This window comes from Lissotriton vulgaris, chromosome 9, assembly GCF_964263255.1.
Source record: "Lissotriton vulgaris chromosome 9, aLisVul1.2, whole genome shotgun sequence".
In the NCBI taxonomy this organism is placed as follows: Eukaryota; Metazoa; Chordata; class Amphibia; order Caudata; family Salamandridae; genus Lissotriton; species Lissotriton vulgaris.
Window position 1 is genome coordinate 1,242,005,001 of NC_141697.1, and position 18,221 is coordinate 1,242,023,221.

Below are 18,221 nucleotides of genomic sequence, written 5' to 3' on the forward strand. Positions count from 1 at the left end.
TGGTTGCGGAACTACATTACCAAACAACATATCTATGTCGGCTAAGTTCATTATACAAGCCTCAACTGTCTGTGTTAATTCCTTGTAATATCCGGCTGGATTCTTACGTGGATCTGGCAAGGCCTGTTTCACCGCTAACACTTCAGCTCGCTTCCATGGAATGTGTATCCACACTCGTTGGAACTGTGCTGGAGCAGCTACAATACCATTCGGTGCGTCAGCTTGCACAGCTTTGCGCCAAATTGGAGGAACCTCCCTCATTGGATATTGGCGACTTAGCTTCATTTTACCTTTTTCTAAATCTCTCGGCGAACGAAGAGATGGATCACTCCTAAAACTTAAAATAAGTTCCATCGCTTCCTTTATATTCTCACCCACTATTATTCCAGCAGCGAACTCCTTTTGAACCCTAATTAAATCTTCCAAATCTGATTCGACATCGTCTTCTTCTATCTCCTCACGTAACAACGAGCACATCTCATCAAAGACGTACCGTTGCGTCGGTTCCCCCCACTGCATAAATGTGTCTAGCACATCTCTCGTACTATATCTTCTACTCTTTGAAATCCATCTGAGAGCCGTGGAATCTAAAACTCCCCGTTCCTCAGTACTTGGAAGCTGACTCCGTCTCTGTACAGAGTCAGAAGTAGGAGTCTTAATCAAAGTTTTATATATAGGAGACAGCATATTAGTAACAGAATCAGTGATTCTTCGACGAACAGAAGTGGAGTTAGCACACTCGCAGACATAGAGAACGCAGTAGAGGTAGGAATAGATGACGAAACAGTAGGAGTATCGAGGAAAATAGTTTCTGGAGCAGTAGGTACAGCAGTAGGTATAGAGGCTGGCAGTACAGGAAGAGGAGGAGCTGTAGGAACATTCACATTCATCACAGGAAGTACGGGAACTTGATTCTGAGGGATAGGAGCAGGAGCACCAGGTTGTCCAGCAACCGGCAATTGAACATTCGGGACAGGCGGAGCCGTAGCACCTTGTGCATACGGTGGAGGTGACCTTAACAGATAAGATAGCAGAGGATCGTTTTCAGAATCCTCCAGTATCTTAGCCATTTTCGATGGCAAGGCAGGATAGCACTTGTCAATCGCTAAGTTATGCTCTCGAATAGCTACATCTATGGCCTTCTCACACTCGTTAGCCTGCAACTGTTTAGCCGCTTGCTCTAGAGTTAACTCTTCTTGTTCTTTCTGTTCTTTCTTCAACCTTTTCATTTCTCTCTGTTTGGATTCTTTTCGCCAGTAACGGAAAGAATCAAACATTGCCGGCCGGGCTTTCTTCCTAAACAATTTCGCTTCTAAGTTGTCAAGAATCTCTGGTTCAAAACTACCATGCAGTGGCCAACTAAGGACACCATCCTTCTTACAATAACGGACCCACACCTCATTATAAGATATAGGACCCACGCCATACTTGCAATATAAATCATATAGGGGAGTCCCAATCGGAGGAACCAGACAAGAGTCCTCCAATCGTGAGTCACTGTTGCAACTAAAACAAGACAACATTTTCCGACTTACCATTTTCAGTCCGGAACACAAAACAAACAAACACGGAACAAATATGTGCACTCGAACCAAGAACTTAGGCCTACCAAAACGAACTGATGTATCGATACCCAAACTAAACCAAATAGATTATCGTAACTAGAACAACCAGTGATAATCTGACAAAACCAAACCAAACCAAGAACCGATCAAGGATTTTTAACAATCCTCACAAAAATAACCAGCTAGCTATCACTAAATACTTAACTGAGTCACTGAAGACGTCACCAAGGAGAAACCCGTCACGTTTCGCCGTACTAAGGACTGCACCACTTCGGGTCCAAGACAGGGCGACGGTCAAGGCAACGGCCCACTGCAGCCGTCCTGAACGGGAAACCCTCGTGGAAGAGAACTTCAGGCCACTTTTGCGATATGCCGGGATCGATGAAGTGGTGCGCCTCCCTCAGGAATCTTCACACGAAGCTTCTCGAACTCTTCAGGCTTTTGGACCGGTACCGAATGACGTCGCCCCACGTTGGGCGCCAATTGGAGTTCTGGACTTTTTGGTTCCGTCCAGAGGTGTCAGGGTACAACACCCAAAGACCCCGGAGTTCCAACCTGCCTTGGTGCACAAATGAACAGAAACACGGGCTTCTCGATGGTGGCGTCAAAGACCAAAGGTTTATTACTGCAGGGACACAGAAGTCACAGATACTACACACGGGCAGTAATCAGGAGCCTGTTCGATTTGTACAAAGTGGGTTGCTCCTTATATACGAAATTTTAAGCTGGGGGCGAATTCTTTACATGTAATACATTCCCAAAACCTTTGTGTCTAAAACAATAAATATTTGGTGTTACACAGGAACCGTCGATAATATCTGAGGCCAAACATTGCGAAGAGAGGGGTTCCCACTAGTTTGTCACAATTCCCTGTCAATATTGCATTCAGGACCCGGACCGCCTCATCGTAAAGTTTGTTACCTCCCCCTAATAAAGATTCAGAAAGAAAGAAACAGAGCCAGGTGTGGAAGATAGAAAAGTGGGATAAGGGATGTTTGTGGGTTGTAAATGGGCAAGGCTACCGGCTTCGGCCGCCTAATCATGATCAGGTACAATGGACACGAAGACCAGTTTGGTAGGGCTGGCCTCGGGCAGAGGAGGTAGCCTTTGTCGAGTCATGCAGCTACAGCGTGATCTGGTTTAAGGTGCACGTGTCATGAAAGAGGTGAATCTCCGGCTAAGGTTACGTGTCCTTAATCGAAATGAAGTGATCAGAGGCTATTGCATATGTGAGGGCAAGAATCACAAAATGGCGGCCATGATCTAAGATGGATGCCATGGGTAGATCAGAAATGTGTTTATAGAAGGAGTGCTCTTGCTCGTAGCGTAGCGAAAACACCAGGATATACTAAATGGATCATTTACGGTTCACTGATACCAATATTATATATTTCCGACAAACTTGAAAACACGGGTTCAAGTCGTTACGGAACCGTCACGGAACCTCACCCTTTGGCGCCCTCACATACTCTGCAGTAATCAATGCAGTGCATACCCCTCGGCGTCCTTACATACTCTGCAGTAATCACTGCAGTACACACCCCTTGGCGCCCTTACATACTCTTCTGCAGTAATCACTGCTCTGCATACCCCTCGGCGCTCTTACATGCTCTGCTATAATCACTGCAGTGCATACCCCTCGGCGCCCTTACATACTCTGCAGTGATCACTGCAGTACATACCCCTCGGCGGCCTTACATACTCTGCAGTAATCACTGCAGTGCATACCCCTCGGCGCTCTTACATGCTCTGCTGTAATCACTGCAGTGCATACCCCTTGGCGCCCTTACATACTCTGCAGTGATCACTGCAGTGCATACCCCTCGGTGCCCTTGCATACTCTGCAGTAATCACAGCAGTGCATACCCCTTGGCGCCCTTGCATACTCTGCAGTATATTCACTGCATTGCATACCCCTCGGCGCCCTTACATACTCTGCAGTGATCACAGCAGTGCATACCCCTCGGCACCCTTACATATTCTGCAGTAATCACTGCAGTGCATACCCGTCAGCATCCTTACATACTCTGCAGTAATCACTGCAGTACATACCCCTTGGCGTCCTTACATACTCTGCAGTGATCACTGCAGAGCATGTAAGGGTGCTGAGAGGTATGTGCTACAGAATTATATGCAGTGGTTTCGAAAGTGCAGAAAGCACTGCATAGTATACCACTCGGCGGTGCCGGCGCCCTTATATATTCGGCAGTGTAATCCCTGCAGCACAATCACTGCATAGTATGTAAGGGTACAGAGTGGTGTTTGGCTGTGCTTTTTTCTAAGCGCAAACTGCATCCTCGCATTTATTTTTGGAATGGGGGTGCATTTTTCCCTACAAAAATAGGATCAAATGCCCACTTCGCCCTGCTGCAGAATTTCACAGAATTTGAATGTAATTACGGGGAATCAAACTCCGCCAAATCCACGCATCCCTACTTGAAACTCAATGTAATTCCAAAAGTGGCAGTTTTCTTAGTACAAACCCAATCGCTGTGTGCAGTCAGAGCTCTCTCTATACATGTGGACCTATTCTGCAAGCCTCGCAAGGTAAAGACTACCCCACCGACTGACTGTGCTGCTTCAGGGCAGAGGACTCATTGGGGCATCGAAGAACAGACCTTAAGATGCTCCAGGCCTGATGCAGCAGTGAGCATCATGAGTCCTCGGCGCGGCACAAGGGTCACTTATGCAAACCAGGGCCCAATGGGACGGCTTACTCACAAGAGACAGGAGAGTACATATAGATAGTCTGAAGGAGCATAAACACTTAACAATATAATGAGAAACATACACTGACCTGGAGGAAACTCATTGAAAATGAACTCCTGTGGGTCGTAAGCAGCCTTCCCATGCAGGATCAACGTGTCTCTGTATTTTCGGTGAAGCTTGAACTCGCATAGTGGGGCAGGGTGGGTTTCATCTCGGTCCTTCACCTCCATTTTAAGTGTTTGTGTCATTAGCTCCACAAGATCATGCATTTCAGAAGAATCGGATTTTCTGGGAGAGAGAAAAATCTTACTGAAAACTCATTTTCGATTGGTTGTCAAAAAAAGCAGCGTTGATCTTTATTGTGACTTTGGAGCAGCGCATAGGGTCAAAAAAACAGGGTCCACTGAATTCCTCCACCTACATTTCCTCATTCCTCTCCCAAAGAGTCCCTCTGGTTCTGCATGAGCTCAAGTGAAGCCCATCGCAGTGTTGGAAATAGAGGCCAATTTAGCTGGAGTAATGAGTTACTGTTACAAAATATGAGCGACAATGCTCATTCTACTGACCATGGATGGATGGATGAATGAATGGCTGATTTGTACCCATCAGTATTTCAACCGGTGGCTCTAGGATGCACAAAGATCATTGTTGTATATTAACAGCCTTTGCAGACTGCTGCGAGAGCAAAGCATCTTCCCTTACTTACTCATCAAATCCCATGAATACTGTGTCAAACAAGACAAATACACAACAATCCACAAACTGTAGGAAGGAGAGTCTTGACACTCTTGGCTTACCTTTTGACAAATCATCGCTCAAAAACACACAGTGGTCCAAACCTCCCAACAACTGCCTAGCCTCACTCAAACTTAGATACCAGGTGTCAATCAGGACAAGCCACGGGTGACTGGACACTGACAATACAAGCATATGCAATGAAATAGGTCTCGCATTTACGAGAGTTTGAGCTATTGGCATTGTAAATGACAATGCCTTTTTTAAGTTTTGTTTTTTAAATCCTACATAAAAGGCAATAGCTTAAACTTGCGTAAATGTGAGACCTATTGCATTGCAAATGCTTGTTTAATAAGTACTTGCGGATAAAATATTTGTAGTGCAGTGTCATCGCCTCCAAAACTAAGCCAATTACACATTTCACATTAAAAAGCACATAAAATACAAGCGTCGCAAAGAGCTGTTCATGTCTGTCTTTTCATGTTGTTACGGCCCTTACGGGGCTCTACAATAGAGTTTGTTTTTTTAGCCCGGGTGTCCTGCAGAAATTCCATTTGGCGTTATATCGCAGATTTTCGCATTGAAAAACTAACAAAATGACGGGAATGATCTAAATCACACAGGCGTAATTGAAATTTCGCCTGGGCTCTATTTTAATCCTTTCTTTTCAACTTCGGGCTGTAACTATTTAAGTCAATTCGGCGGCACCTTTTGAGGAACCAATGTGCAGTGACTGTTTTCCATTAATCCTGAATGTATGAAGCGGATGTGTCAAAGTCACTACAAACCACCCAGTGTTTGATGAAGCAACATCAGGGTGAACACTTGTGGTTCTGTGTCTGGGCGCCTGTCGTTCTCAATTATGGAATGAGATTGTGTCTAGCCATGTGCTTGCTTTAATTCAGCTCTCCAGCATCCTGGTATTACCATCAATACAAGGCTAGCACCAAATAGGTATTGTCTCTTTTTGCATTGGATGCTGTCGTTGAGACTGAAAGGCATTTCTTTTATTATGCCACTCGCGTTGGGCACAGGTTTGTGCCATTTTAATTGCACAACATGGAATAAAACCTAAATGAAGCACTTTATGTATGCTTAAAAGAAGAACGATATGTTGCTGTTTCCTGGCGCAGCTCCTAGCCTAACAGCTTAATTGGCCGTTCCAACATTTTCTGGGTTCTCGTCTGTGTGTTTTTTGTCAGAATGCCACCTCAAGGGATTTTACCTGATTTTCTCCTTTCCCTCAGTGTTGTTGCGCTATTGACTCTAAAAGGTCAACAGCAATGTTTTCTTGACAGAACTTTTCTTTCATTTGCAAAAATGTTGCGCCTCCCAGTGTAACCATATATTTATAACTGTTTCCGGAGGTAGCCTTTGAGTGAGCCCTGTGTCTTCAGCTAATGTCCAAGGATGTTTCAAAGTTCTGCTAAGTGAGCAACTTGTTTACAAGTTATGCGTGAATTGAGCTACACTTCCACTGACGTGTACCGCTCCAGGCCATAACACTAAATTAGGAATCCATTCTTAGTTTTCACAGCCCCAGAACTAATTCTAAATGCAGCGGTTCGGTAATAGCCCACAGCTTAAAACCCGCGAAGGTGTAAAGCGACTGGAAAATGGAGCAGAGGAACGCTGTGGAATGCTGTTCGTTAGAGTGCGGTATTGCGTAAGCTAAAAAACAAATTCCTGGTATTCAGGCACAATATTAGGACATAAGCTGGTAATTTAATATGTTTTCTGTGTCTTGTCAACCCATTGAGTCAGGTGTGAACTGACGTGGCCTCTCCTCCGCAGCGGGCCTCTGTAACTGGCCAGCTGTCAGTCTGAGGGGAAGAGCGTCACTCATGTAAAACCAGAGGCTGCCGGGCGCCAGGTCACAGCCGGGGCTGTCACTGGTGGACTGGGAGCTAAAAACAGCCCTGGGACTGTGTTCATGGCAGCACCTTAGTGCACGGAGAGAAGGGAGACGGCAAGAGTAATTCCAGCTCTTCCAGGAGGATATTCCGGGCGAGCAAATTATTATAAATATGTACACAAAAATGATGTCCACTCCCTCAGGGCTGGATGTCTGATGTCCCGTTTGTCTCCACAGACTGTCCTCTGACCCTCAGCCTACCGGGGGTCGCCCTTCTGTGTCCTATGATGCCAGACCAGCCATTGTTGTCCTACTGTAGACTCTGAAGAAAAACTTGTAGGTTTCACTCCTAAAGGATAGGTGATGGTTCCTTTAAAAACCGAAGAGAATGACCTTAGAAAGTCAAATCCCTCTTCTCCCTCACTGTCCAGCTTCCGCCTACGGCACGCGACTTAGAGTTGAACGGTAAACGTAAAACGGCAAATAAAGAAATATACCACCTCATTTTTTTGTCTTCATCTGAGCCATCTAACAGGAACTGGACGGCCCGCAACCCGCCCACTTGCAGCGACCTGGTAGCAATGAAGAGTTACCTGCAACCCGGTCACTGGTGCAAGGTTCCTCAAGCCCGGGGTACTGGATCCTTGCTGATGCGGTACAGGTGAGGAGCAAGGCAGAGCCCCTACTGCCCTCGACGGACTGGCAGCGGAGACTAGCATAGATTTCCCGAGGCTCCCAGGCCGGTGATCTCGGGGACAGCTTTAAAATCCGGTCTTTAGTAGTGTGCAGACACCCGCACACGGCACCACCGGGGCGATTAAAATAATGCACTCAGTCTGGGCCAGGGGTGACTTTGGGGGGGGACAAATTAGTTTTACATGCCATGCAGAGGTAGTTTTTCACGCTCCCAAGGCCCTTAATTAAATAAATAACATGACGGCCCCGAATTTCCTCTTCATGCGTCTTGGTGGGAATATAGACCAGGGTTGTGAGTCGCACCCTCCTTCCGGCAGACGCTGGGAAGGAGAGCCCAGCTGTTTACTTTACAAAGAGCAGAAAAAAACGTTTGAACAAGGCAAGACTGGCAATAATAAACAGAGACCCCTGTCACTGTCACAGAACAAGTGGCAGGGAAAGCGTTCACTTTCACTTTCGCTTGAAAAACAAAGAAGCCCGCGAGTGGTGCGCGCACGCCACTGCGAGCCATGTGGTTTTAATTATCATGCCTGTGTCTGGGCACGATAATTGATAATTGAAACCATAGAACGGCTGGTGCGCGTAATAGACACCAATAGGCCGTGGGCGGAGCAATGCGCCCACCTTTGGCCAATTGTGTGCTATCTTTTATAAAAAGACGCACACAAAGGCCAATAGCCTGGCACAAAAGGAAAAGCACACGCATGAGCGTGTAAGATTCCTAGACCCGTTTTGAAACCCCCCTACAAAAAGTCTCTCGCTGCGCGACCAGTGCTGCACACAGCACCACTAGTCACGAGACCTAAAAAGTAAACATCAAAAAACTAAAAAGAAAACAAGTAATTTATATTCACTAACAATCTTTCTGGTGGATACTCACAGCAGATTGCTCACCTTGTGATCATACCCCAGGCGTCAGACTTGATCTGGAAACATTTAGAGCAGTCCTCCTGCATGTTGATAGGAGGTGTCGCACAGAGCCCATCGGCAGATTGACAGGACCAGTGAGCAGATCTCTAGACGGACTTTTGTAGATGGTAAAGAATCCAGTTTAGAGAACGGGGAGATGGGAGGGGTGAGGAATCTGAGGTGAGAGCATCCACCAGAAAGATAATTACAGAACCGAAGTAACTTGCTCTTCTGATGGATATGTCTAATACGCAGGTTCCTGACCTTGGGGATAGATACTACAGTAGTACCTCCCAAGGCGATGGGACTGCTGACTGGCTCAAAACAAAAAGTCCTAAGTCCTGCAGAAGTGAGTGAGCAAAATGCTCCTCTCAATGGACCTTAGTGTCGAGGCAAAAGTGCTTCGTGACAGATGTCCAGGACAAGCTCTCCCTGTGCTAAGGGAGTGTTATCTTTGGTCCTGGTGGTATGACTTACAAGTCTTCAGGGGGCTGTTTTTTTTTTTACCAGTACTAAGCAGATGTTTATACAGAATACAATCCATCGGGAACTGGTCGTTTTGTACTACCTTGCCCTTCTTTGCAAGGGAAAACCCAACAAAAATGTGATTGTCTAATCAATGTTGCTTGTTACAATCAACAGAGAAAAGTAATGCTTTTTAAAGTTTCAAATGATGGTGCATCTCTTCTTTGTAGAGGAATAAGGTGGAGCAAAGTAGGCCAGAAGGACAATAGTCTAGCTGACATGAGAAGGAGTAACCACTTTTGGTGGAAATGAAGTTTGGGTTCTCAAAACCATCTCATCAGAGAACAAGGTGGTATAAGGTGGATTGACAAAGAGCCTGAAGTTACCTCACAGGTGTAGACCATGTTCTGGCAATAACAGACTGTCTTCAAGGTGAGAAGTTTCGAGGGACAACTGTGCAGCACCTCAAAAGAGGTGCACATCAAGAAGGCGAGGCATACATTCATGTTCCACTGAGGCATTGCAAAGGGTCTTGGTGGGAACAAATGTTGCAAATTTTTCAAAAATCGCCTCACAATGGGTGATTTGAATAACGAGGCCTGGCCTGGTAACTGCAACAATTCTGAAGAAGCTGATCAATAGCCCATAATCATGCCCTAAGCAAGTCCGTGCTGGGTTAGGGACAGAACAAACTATAAAATGTCAGACAACTTTGCCTGTAATGGATCAATGTGTCGGGTGTTGCAGCAATCCACAAATGTGTCCCAATGACTGGTGTACACTTATTTTGTGGCAGGATGCCTCGCTGCCATATGGACATCCCTGTCCTCCGATTTCAGGTTGAAGGTAGTACATTGCCGGAGCTCAATCTCCAAGCATGGAGATGCAAACTGTGAAGGCTGGGGTGCAACAAGCTGCCCTGCTGCCTTTGACAGAAGATCTTACCAAAGCAGTTGCTGGATTCTTATGCTCAGGAGTTTTGGGTACCATACTCCCCTGGCCCATCCCAGAGCCACTAAGAAGACTTGAGGCTGGTCGTTCTTGAGCTTCTTCAGAACTCGGAGCAGGAGAGGCAGTGGCTGGAAGGAATACAAAAGCCTTGAGCTTCACTCTAGATGCAAGATGTCTCAGAGAGAGAGCTGCTTTGGAAACTCCAGTGCGAAGAAGTGTTGACAGTGCACGTTCTTGGCTGTGGTGAAAAGATCAAGCGAGGGTTCTTACCATAGCTGGATGGCCGGTGCCACCTACGGGAGCAACAGCCATTTGTAATCTGCTAGTCACCTTTGGCTGAGTTTGTCCACCTTGAGGTTTAAAGATCCTAGCAGCTTGTTCACCAGCAGAGAAATCTATTAGCGGCCCAGCCTCTTCCAGAGGAGCAAGGCCTCTCTATAAAGAACCTAGGGCTCCACCCCACTTGGTGCAGTACCACATGGCGTTGGCGCTGTCTGTGAGCACCTGCAGCAACCTTCCTTTGATGGTGGGTAGGAAGGCCTTCAACACCCAGGAAAAGCGTCCTCAACTCCAATAGATTGATGTGGGGTAGAGTTTCTGCCAGAGGCCTCTGATCTTCACCTCTCCCAGATGGCCTCCCAAACCCAGCAGTGACGCATCCGTGATTACCGCCAGCTCTGGGTGGAGTAAGGAATAGAGCATGCCACTAACCCAACTGCACTTAACAGCCAATGCTGTAGATCTTTTGCAGTATCCTCCCGAACCTTGATACAATCGAACAGAGTTACCTGGTGTGTGCCCACATCAAGTCCTATTGCAGAGCCTGCACATGCCATCTGGCATGTTTCACCAGCTGGAAGCAGGAGGCCAACATCACAGGAGCCACAGGGTCATCAGCACTGAGGTCGAGGACAGAGGAGCAAACATCTGGATTATCGCCCAAATGTTGTGTACTCGCAGTTCTGGAGGAAAGGTACACAACCATACCATATCCAGAACAGCTTCCATGAACAGGAACACCTGCAAAGAACTCCGAAGTGATTTAAGCACAATAACAGTGAACCCAAACAATCTTAGGAGGTTCGCTGTCGTCTGGAGGTGGCGGACAACTGTCTGGAATGAGCCTTCCTTCAGCAGCCGGTAGGGGAATACTGATACAGAGGACCTACTAAGATGTGCTGTCACCATCACTTTCGTGGACACCAAGGGGCGCTGGTGAGGCCACAGAGGAGCACTGCAAAGTAAAAATGCTCTTGGCCCACCATGAACTGCAGTCAGCACCTGTTTAAGCGTCTTGCGGGTCCAAAGAGACCATCCAGACTCTAGGGTAGACAGGACCTGGCCTTACATGAGCATCTTAAACTTAGAAATTCACAGGAAGGAGATAAGAGGACGGAGATCGATCTAAAATAGGACACAGGTTTCAGTTCTTCTTTAGCACAAGGAAGTAGCAGAAATAATACCCACTTCCTGCTTCTGAGGCAGGAACCCTCTCTATGGCCCGTTTGACAAATAGGGACCACACTTTCTGCTGTCATACAGAAAGATGGTCGGCGGCCGACTGCCCTGAAGTGGGTGGAAGTTGAGGTGTGGCGTGGTAGGAAGGAATGGGAAGGCAAAGTCCCAATGGACAATTTGTCTGTCGTGATGACCTGCAACCACTTGAAGCAAGATCGGATCCTACTTCCGCAAGGGTGGTTGTGTGTCAGCAAGGACACACTAAAGCAGCTTTGCATCTGCTGTAGGGGCAGGGGACTGAGCTGCATGTTGTCCATGCTGTCCTCGTTTGCTTTGAGAACTGTGGCCTCTTCAACGAAATGGCTAAAAGGCATGCTGAGCTGGAGGAAGAGTCTGACACTTGAGAAATTGGAAACATCTACCGTAGCGAAGGAGAAGGCAAATTTGCTGAGGGTATTGCCTTGTGGGAGCAGAAAGGCCCACCGAGTGTTCTGTGACTCTGTTCTCCTTGAAAAGTTCCTAGGCAGAGTCCTCTCTGTTTCCAAAATGAAGAGGACATTCTGCACATCCCTGGAGAAGCTCGCAGACTTGGCACTGAACATCTCTGCTTGGCCATCCAGAGTTGGCACTGAGGAGCCACACTGGTACCCAAAAAAAGAGTTGTGTCCACCCCTGATGTGATTACAAATGTTGCTGCATCACAATTGTCCTGAATAGCCTGCGTAAGGGATGCCCAAAGGTGTTCCAAAAATGGGAGTAGCGACAGAGGAGACCGCTACCATTTACTGACCTAAGAGCAAGCCTTGTGGAGGAGAAAATCTGTTTGCCAAATGTCTCTATTTATTTTGACTCATGATCAGACGGAGTGGTACCAAAGGCATTGGGATTGATTTTGCTGGTAGATGCCTGTACCACCAAACTCTTTGGCATCAGGTACTATGTAATAATGACAAGATGGCCAGGATAAGAGCGATGGCGACAAGAAACTGGTCTATTAACGGGCGGCTTTAGAATGGCCTTAGACCAGGTATGTACTTGTCTGAGTGTGTGTCTATATGCAGGGGCATCCCTACACAAAGGGGTATCTTCTTAGTACATGGCGACATGGACTGGCATATGGGGGGCATACTCCAGGCACAATGCAGCCCTGACCGGCTCATGGCAGATATTTGGGCAACATCAGTGCATTGTTGGCATGTACACCGTGAGGAACGAGACTCACTGACACTGAACAGCATATGGACGTTACAGGGGCGGCCACATGGTATTCCCCATCCCACATATTATAGCACCTGGAAGTGCAACTGACACACAAGGAAGTAAATGGCAAGTAGGGGAACACCTGGGAGATATCATGACATTGAAAGGCATGCGAAAGGCACCTGGTAACATTAACTGGCAGCAGGAAACACTTGGGATCATCATGGCATCGGCTGGCATATGAAAGGTAGCACCTGGCCACCCAATCCAAATAACTGCGATCTGAAGGGGTCCCTGAGAATACAACAGACATGATTGGCCTCTGAGGAGGACATTATAGAACGGTTGGGCATAAGGATCATGTTACTTACCCTTACGCATCTGTTTTAGCGCCTTGAGACCCTCCGGGTAAGTAGTGCGCTATATAAATGTCTGTGATTGATTGATTGATTGATTCCTTGCAAGTAAAGCTGTAGATTCACAGGCTCTGCAGACTCCTGCCATCTAGTGTTGGGCTCGGACTGTTTGAACTTTTTTTCTTAGAAGTTGTCTTTGAGTCACAAGACAGCAACTCCTCCTTGGGCCGTGGATGTGCGAGAGCAGGGCCACCATAGTTACATTGTTTCTTGCACACTGGGTGACAGTAGGTATGCAGTGGCGAGTAGGATAGAATAGTGACAAAAGATGTGTGATAAGATTATCACGAGGAATGTGCGCTGTCTCCTTCAAAATTCAAGAGTTTATTCAAAAACTGCAACACAAAATATGTCCTTTCTTCATAGCATCTTTTAATAGATTAAAGGCTTATTCCTCCGAATCGAGGTAATTCATGTCATTTGCATTTCATCATATTGGCAACATTGTTCACCTTGCCCAATGCATTCCGGGTCCGGTTATGACCCTTTGACAGGGGTCTGTTGAATAAATGAATACATACAGGACCTTAGCAGGATAGAATAGTGGCCATGCATGTAGAAAAGAGAATTGTGAAGGATGAAGATATCTGTAGCAAAGACTGGCTTCCGGGGAGGAGGCTGGTCACATGTGAATCTACATGCAGCAAACAGATGATTACACAGTAGGTAATATAATCGGTTTGTAGCCCGTATGGCTGTAGATATACATCCTCTTCATCAACTGTAAGGTGGTACTCCCCTGGGGGGAGGCTGGCCAGCACACAGTGCCGAGGTCTGAAACAGAGGCCGGAGGACAAATTGACCAGCTCTAACTTGCTGCCTTGCAAGACTATCCACACGATGATGCTTTGTGAATGTGTGTGACCATGTGGCAACTTAACAGATGTTTGCTATGGGTATGGTCAACAGAAGAGCCGTAGTGGTGCCCGCTTATGGTTGGAGTGTGGGTTGGGTGGGAAGGTAGGGTACTTATAGCTTTAATGTAACCGGTTTGGATGCAATTAACCATCCACCTACCGATCCTTGCCTTTGAAATGGGAAGACCTTTAGGAGACTGTGAACAGGCAAAGCGCTGTCGTGTCTTGCAAAAAGACTTGATCCAATCCATACATTACATGAGAGCAAGCTTGACGTCATGTGTGGAGTGCTCTCTCAGCTACTGAGTCAGGTCATGGGAAAGGGACTGGGAGCTCGATTGTTTGGTTAAGGTGTCATCAGTGGCCACCTGACATAAGAATTAAGGATTGGTTCTAAGAACTACTCTGTCATTGTGGACCTGAAAAAATAAGGTTCCTGCAGCGTAACGGCCTGTAGTTCACAAATACATCTAATGGACATTATCCCTACAAGGAAGGCAACTTTCCAAGAAAGGAACTGCAGAGGGCACATGTGTAGAGGCCTCATAAGTTAGGACAATATTGAAGTTTCAGACTGCAGCTGGAGGCAACCCTGGTGGAATGACATTTAAGAACTTTCAAAAAAGATTTAATAAAAGGGATTTTGAAGAGCCAGGTGTGCTCCCTGTTCTGGATATATGCATTAGGAGCGGCTAGGCATAACCAAATTGATGTCCAGACAAACCCTGACCTTTGTAGATGTAGGAGTTAGCTGATAATGTCTTGCACCATAGGCATTAGAGGGTTTACAAAACGTTTACTCTTAGAACATTAGCACATGCGTGTAGTGGGCCTACGGGTTTTCCGGAGTATGTCCATGCACTCTTGAGGTAGGCCAACATTACCAAACTCTAGGACCTCAGGACCCAAATCACCAGGTTGAGGAGCCTGGGGTGTGGATGTCTGAATTTGCAGTGGTTTTGTGCGAGAAGTTCTGGCCCGTTGGGGAGCTTCTCATGAGGGGAGATGACTTCTCTAGAAGGGTTGAGGACCATGGTTGTGAGGCCCACGTCGGAGCCACCAGGATGAGGGATGTTTGCCCCAGCTTCCTGACCACATATAGTAGAAGTGGGAAATGAGGAAAATCATATGGAAAGATCCCGACCAGTTTGTCCACAGAGCATTGCCCATGGACTGGGGGTATGGAACCTGTGGGAGAAGTCTGGGCATTTTGTATTTTCGTACGTGGCAAAAAGTAACATGTTCGGGATGTCCCTTCTTCATAAGTAAGGGAGTAGGACTTGCGGGTGGATTTCCCATTTGTGGACTTGTTGCTCCGTCCTGCTAAGCAGATCTGCAAAGTCGTTGCCCACTGCTGAAGATACTCTACTAGGAGACGTACTTGGTGATGGATCACCCAGTGCCAGATTCCCTGCAGTAGGACCGGCAACTGAGTGGAGTGTGTGCCTCCTTGCTTCTGTAGTACAAAAGGGGGTGGTGATGGACGGAGCATCTGAATCAATCAAACACTCACACCCAGTCAAAAGATCTGGGTTTAATCCATCACCGTTCTTTAGCCCACTCTGCCACCCCAGTTCAGACATGGCTATATGTATATCAGTCTGACCCTGTGCCTCATGGGAACAGTCCAGCCCGAACTGCCAAGCCATGTCTTCTCTGGACCGGAAACAAGCTTCCGAGGACCGGTTTCTGGCATTGCAGCCGTCTTCAGCCCGGCTTGCTTGAATCCAGTGGCAAAGTGAGCAAGGGACTCACATCTGAGCATACCCTGCCACACTTATGGCGGCCAAAAGCGGTACAAAAGGGGGTGGTGATGGACGGAGCATCTGAATCGATCAAACACTCACACCCAGTCAAAAGATCTGGGTTTAATCCATCACCGTTTTTTAGCCCACTCTGCCACCCCAGTTCAGACATGGCTATATGCATATCAGTCTGACCCTGTGCCTCATGGGAACAGTCCAGCCCGAACTGCCAAGCCATGTCTTCTCTGGACCGGACACAAGCTTCTGAGGCCCAGATCTTTGTACTGGGGTGAATGTAAGACATTGTTCTGCATTCTGTCCATCAACTGTGTTTTTTGCAATTTTCTCCTTGCTTCTGTAGGCAGAACATGGCGATCATCAGATATGTGCAAACGAGCACCACCTTCCCCCGAATCGCTTGAAGAAAGTCTTTAGGGCTAGATGATTGGCTAAGAGTTCCACGTGGTTGATTTGTAGATCTTGTTGATGAAGTGGCTGCATACCCTGGACTGTCAAGTCGTTGAGCTGAGCTCCCCAGCCGTCTAGCGATACGTCTGTATTGATGGTCACCAGTGGAACTGTGTCTACGAAGGGCCTGCCCCGCAACAAATTGTTGCTGTCCCATCACTGCAGAGAGATGTCTATTGCCCCTATCAACACTAGAACTTCCAACCGACCCTCTGCTTGTGACCACGGACTTGCCAGGCTCTCCTGAAGTGGGTAAATATGGAGCAGCGCATGAGGCCATCATTCCGAGGTGACACATTATAGGGCAAACTGGGAGTGGACTCAGTGGCTAAAAAAAGAGGCAGAAGCTGTTGGAATGCCTCTACCCTTTGGGTCCCTTGGTGAGCTTGGCCAATGATTGACCCTAGGAAAGGTTGGACTTGTAGTGGCTCCAAGTGTGATTTGGTGGCGTTCACTGTAAATCCCAGAGGGCAAGGCAGTCTGGTCTGTTTGTGCTCTTGATCAGCCGGTCATCTGAACAAGGGAAGACTTGAGTACCTCCCCTTCTGAGGTGGGTGGCTACCACTGCTAAGCATTTGGTGAAGACCCTGTGGGTTGCGGTGACTCCACATGGTAGAATATTGAACTAGTAATGTTGACCACTTACCAAGAAGCGCAGGTAGAGCCAATGAGCTGGATGAATTGGGATCTGAAAGTAGGCGTCCTTTAGGTCTAGCGAGGCCGTCAAGTCGCCTTGCTGCAGCAGGGAGATAGCATCCTGCAGGGTGGCCCTGTGAAAATGTCCTGACAGGCTGTATCTGTTGAGAAGCCGGAGGTCAGGGGTTGGCCTGAGGGAACATCCTTTATGGGGATGATGAAGTATAAGGAGCAGACGCCTTGGCCCTGTGTTGAAAAGGAACTGGCTCTATGGTTCCCTTGTGTAAGAGCTGCCTCTAGTAGTAGGCCTCATGCCTCTAGTAGTAGCATGAGATGATCTGGGCTGAGGGCATGGTGTGTTCGGTGGGAATGAAACAGCAGTTGCCATACTCAATGATGTATAGAACCCATCAATCTCTGGTGATCTCTTACCACCCCTCTAGCGGCTGCATCGGCTGAATCAAGGCGTACCTGATGGTAGCATTGGAGATGGCGTTCCCCATCTCTACTATTTCTTCCTCGCTCGTACAGTATTGGTCAGGGACAGGTGGCCGTTGCCCCTCCATCTCTTCCCAGTGAGCTCTATCATACCAAGAGTGGAGGCCCACTGAATTGGCAATGTGCCTGTGTGTGGCCACACCCATCAGCATCAATGGGCTTGCTCACCTTGTCAATAGATGGAGTGTCACCCATGGCCTGGCCTGCTGCTCTTTTCTGGGCAGTGCTGACCACCAGGGAGTGCTGTGGGATGCGACCCCTGATGTAAAGTGGGTCGGAGGGTGCCAGCTTGAAATTGCTTTCCAATCTGGGATGTATCCATCCAAGATTTGACTGGGTCCTTGAAGATCTCAGGGCAGATTTTCTCAGCCCTTTAAGCATAAAAGCATGGAGATTTTTTAGAGAGCAGGAGAGTAAGGGTTAAGGCTGCCTGTGTCAGAGCACGACTGTCGTGATCCCTGTGGGAAAGTCATGGGAGGTGAGGGAGGAGGTGGTGATGGAGGTAATGGTAGGGGGGTGAAGGTGGAAATGGGGGTAAAGGAGGAGGCAGTGATGGACGAGGTGGAATACGAGGAGAAGTAGGTGCCATAGCCTTGTCCCTGGTACTTTTGGAGGGCAGTTGAGCTGGTGAAGTGTCCGCAGCGGGAACCTCTTCAAAGGACAGGCTACTTTTTTTAGGCAGAATCTTCTCCAAAGCCAAGATCTTGCCTGTGATAGAAAATAATACCCTGCTGCCTCTAATCCAGCTGTTGTTGCAGTGTTTTAAAGATATGCCTTAATTCCGAGTCGGTTGTCGAATGCCTCAGAGCCAAAGGCGGTTCGGCCTCAACAGCAGAGTTATCTTAGAAGGTATGGAACCTGAGATGTGATCTCAGACTCGAGGGCTGCCTAGGGTTGAGGCCCATGCCTGGATCTCTTCTTGGCTGGAAGGCCTTGCTTCAGAGGTGATGGCTTAAGCCCATGACTCAAAGCCCATCCCCCAGAGGGTAAGAGCTCGGCCCGGTTTTCTGAGTTTCAAAAGAGGCTTGAGTGTCTACTGTACTCACACATTGTGGCAA

General features: G+C 47.5%; 1 protein-coding gene across 1 annotated transcript in view; it reads right to left on the reverse strand.

Annotated features, from left to right (window-relative positions):
• Window positions 1-18,221, reverse strand: part of NEK4 (NIMA related kinase 4) — a 278,651-nt gene that overhangs the window by 37,414 nt on the left and 223,016 nt on the right. Inside the window, exon 14 of the mRNA XM_086939417.1 lies at window positions 4,363-4,562. Coding sequence (XP_086795543.1) covers window positions 4,363-4,562 — 200 coding nt within the window. The remainder of the gene's footprint in view (window positions 1-4,362; window positions 4,563-18,221) is intronic.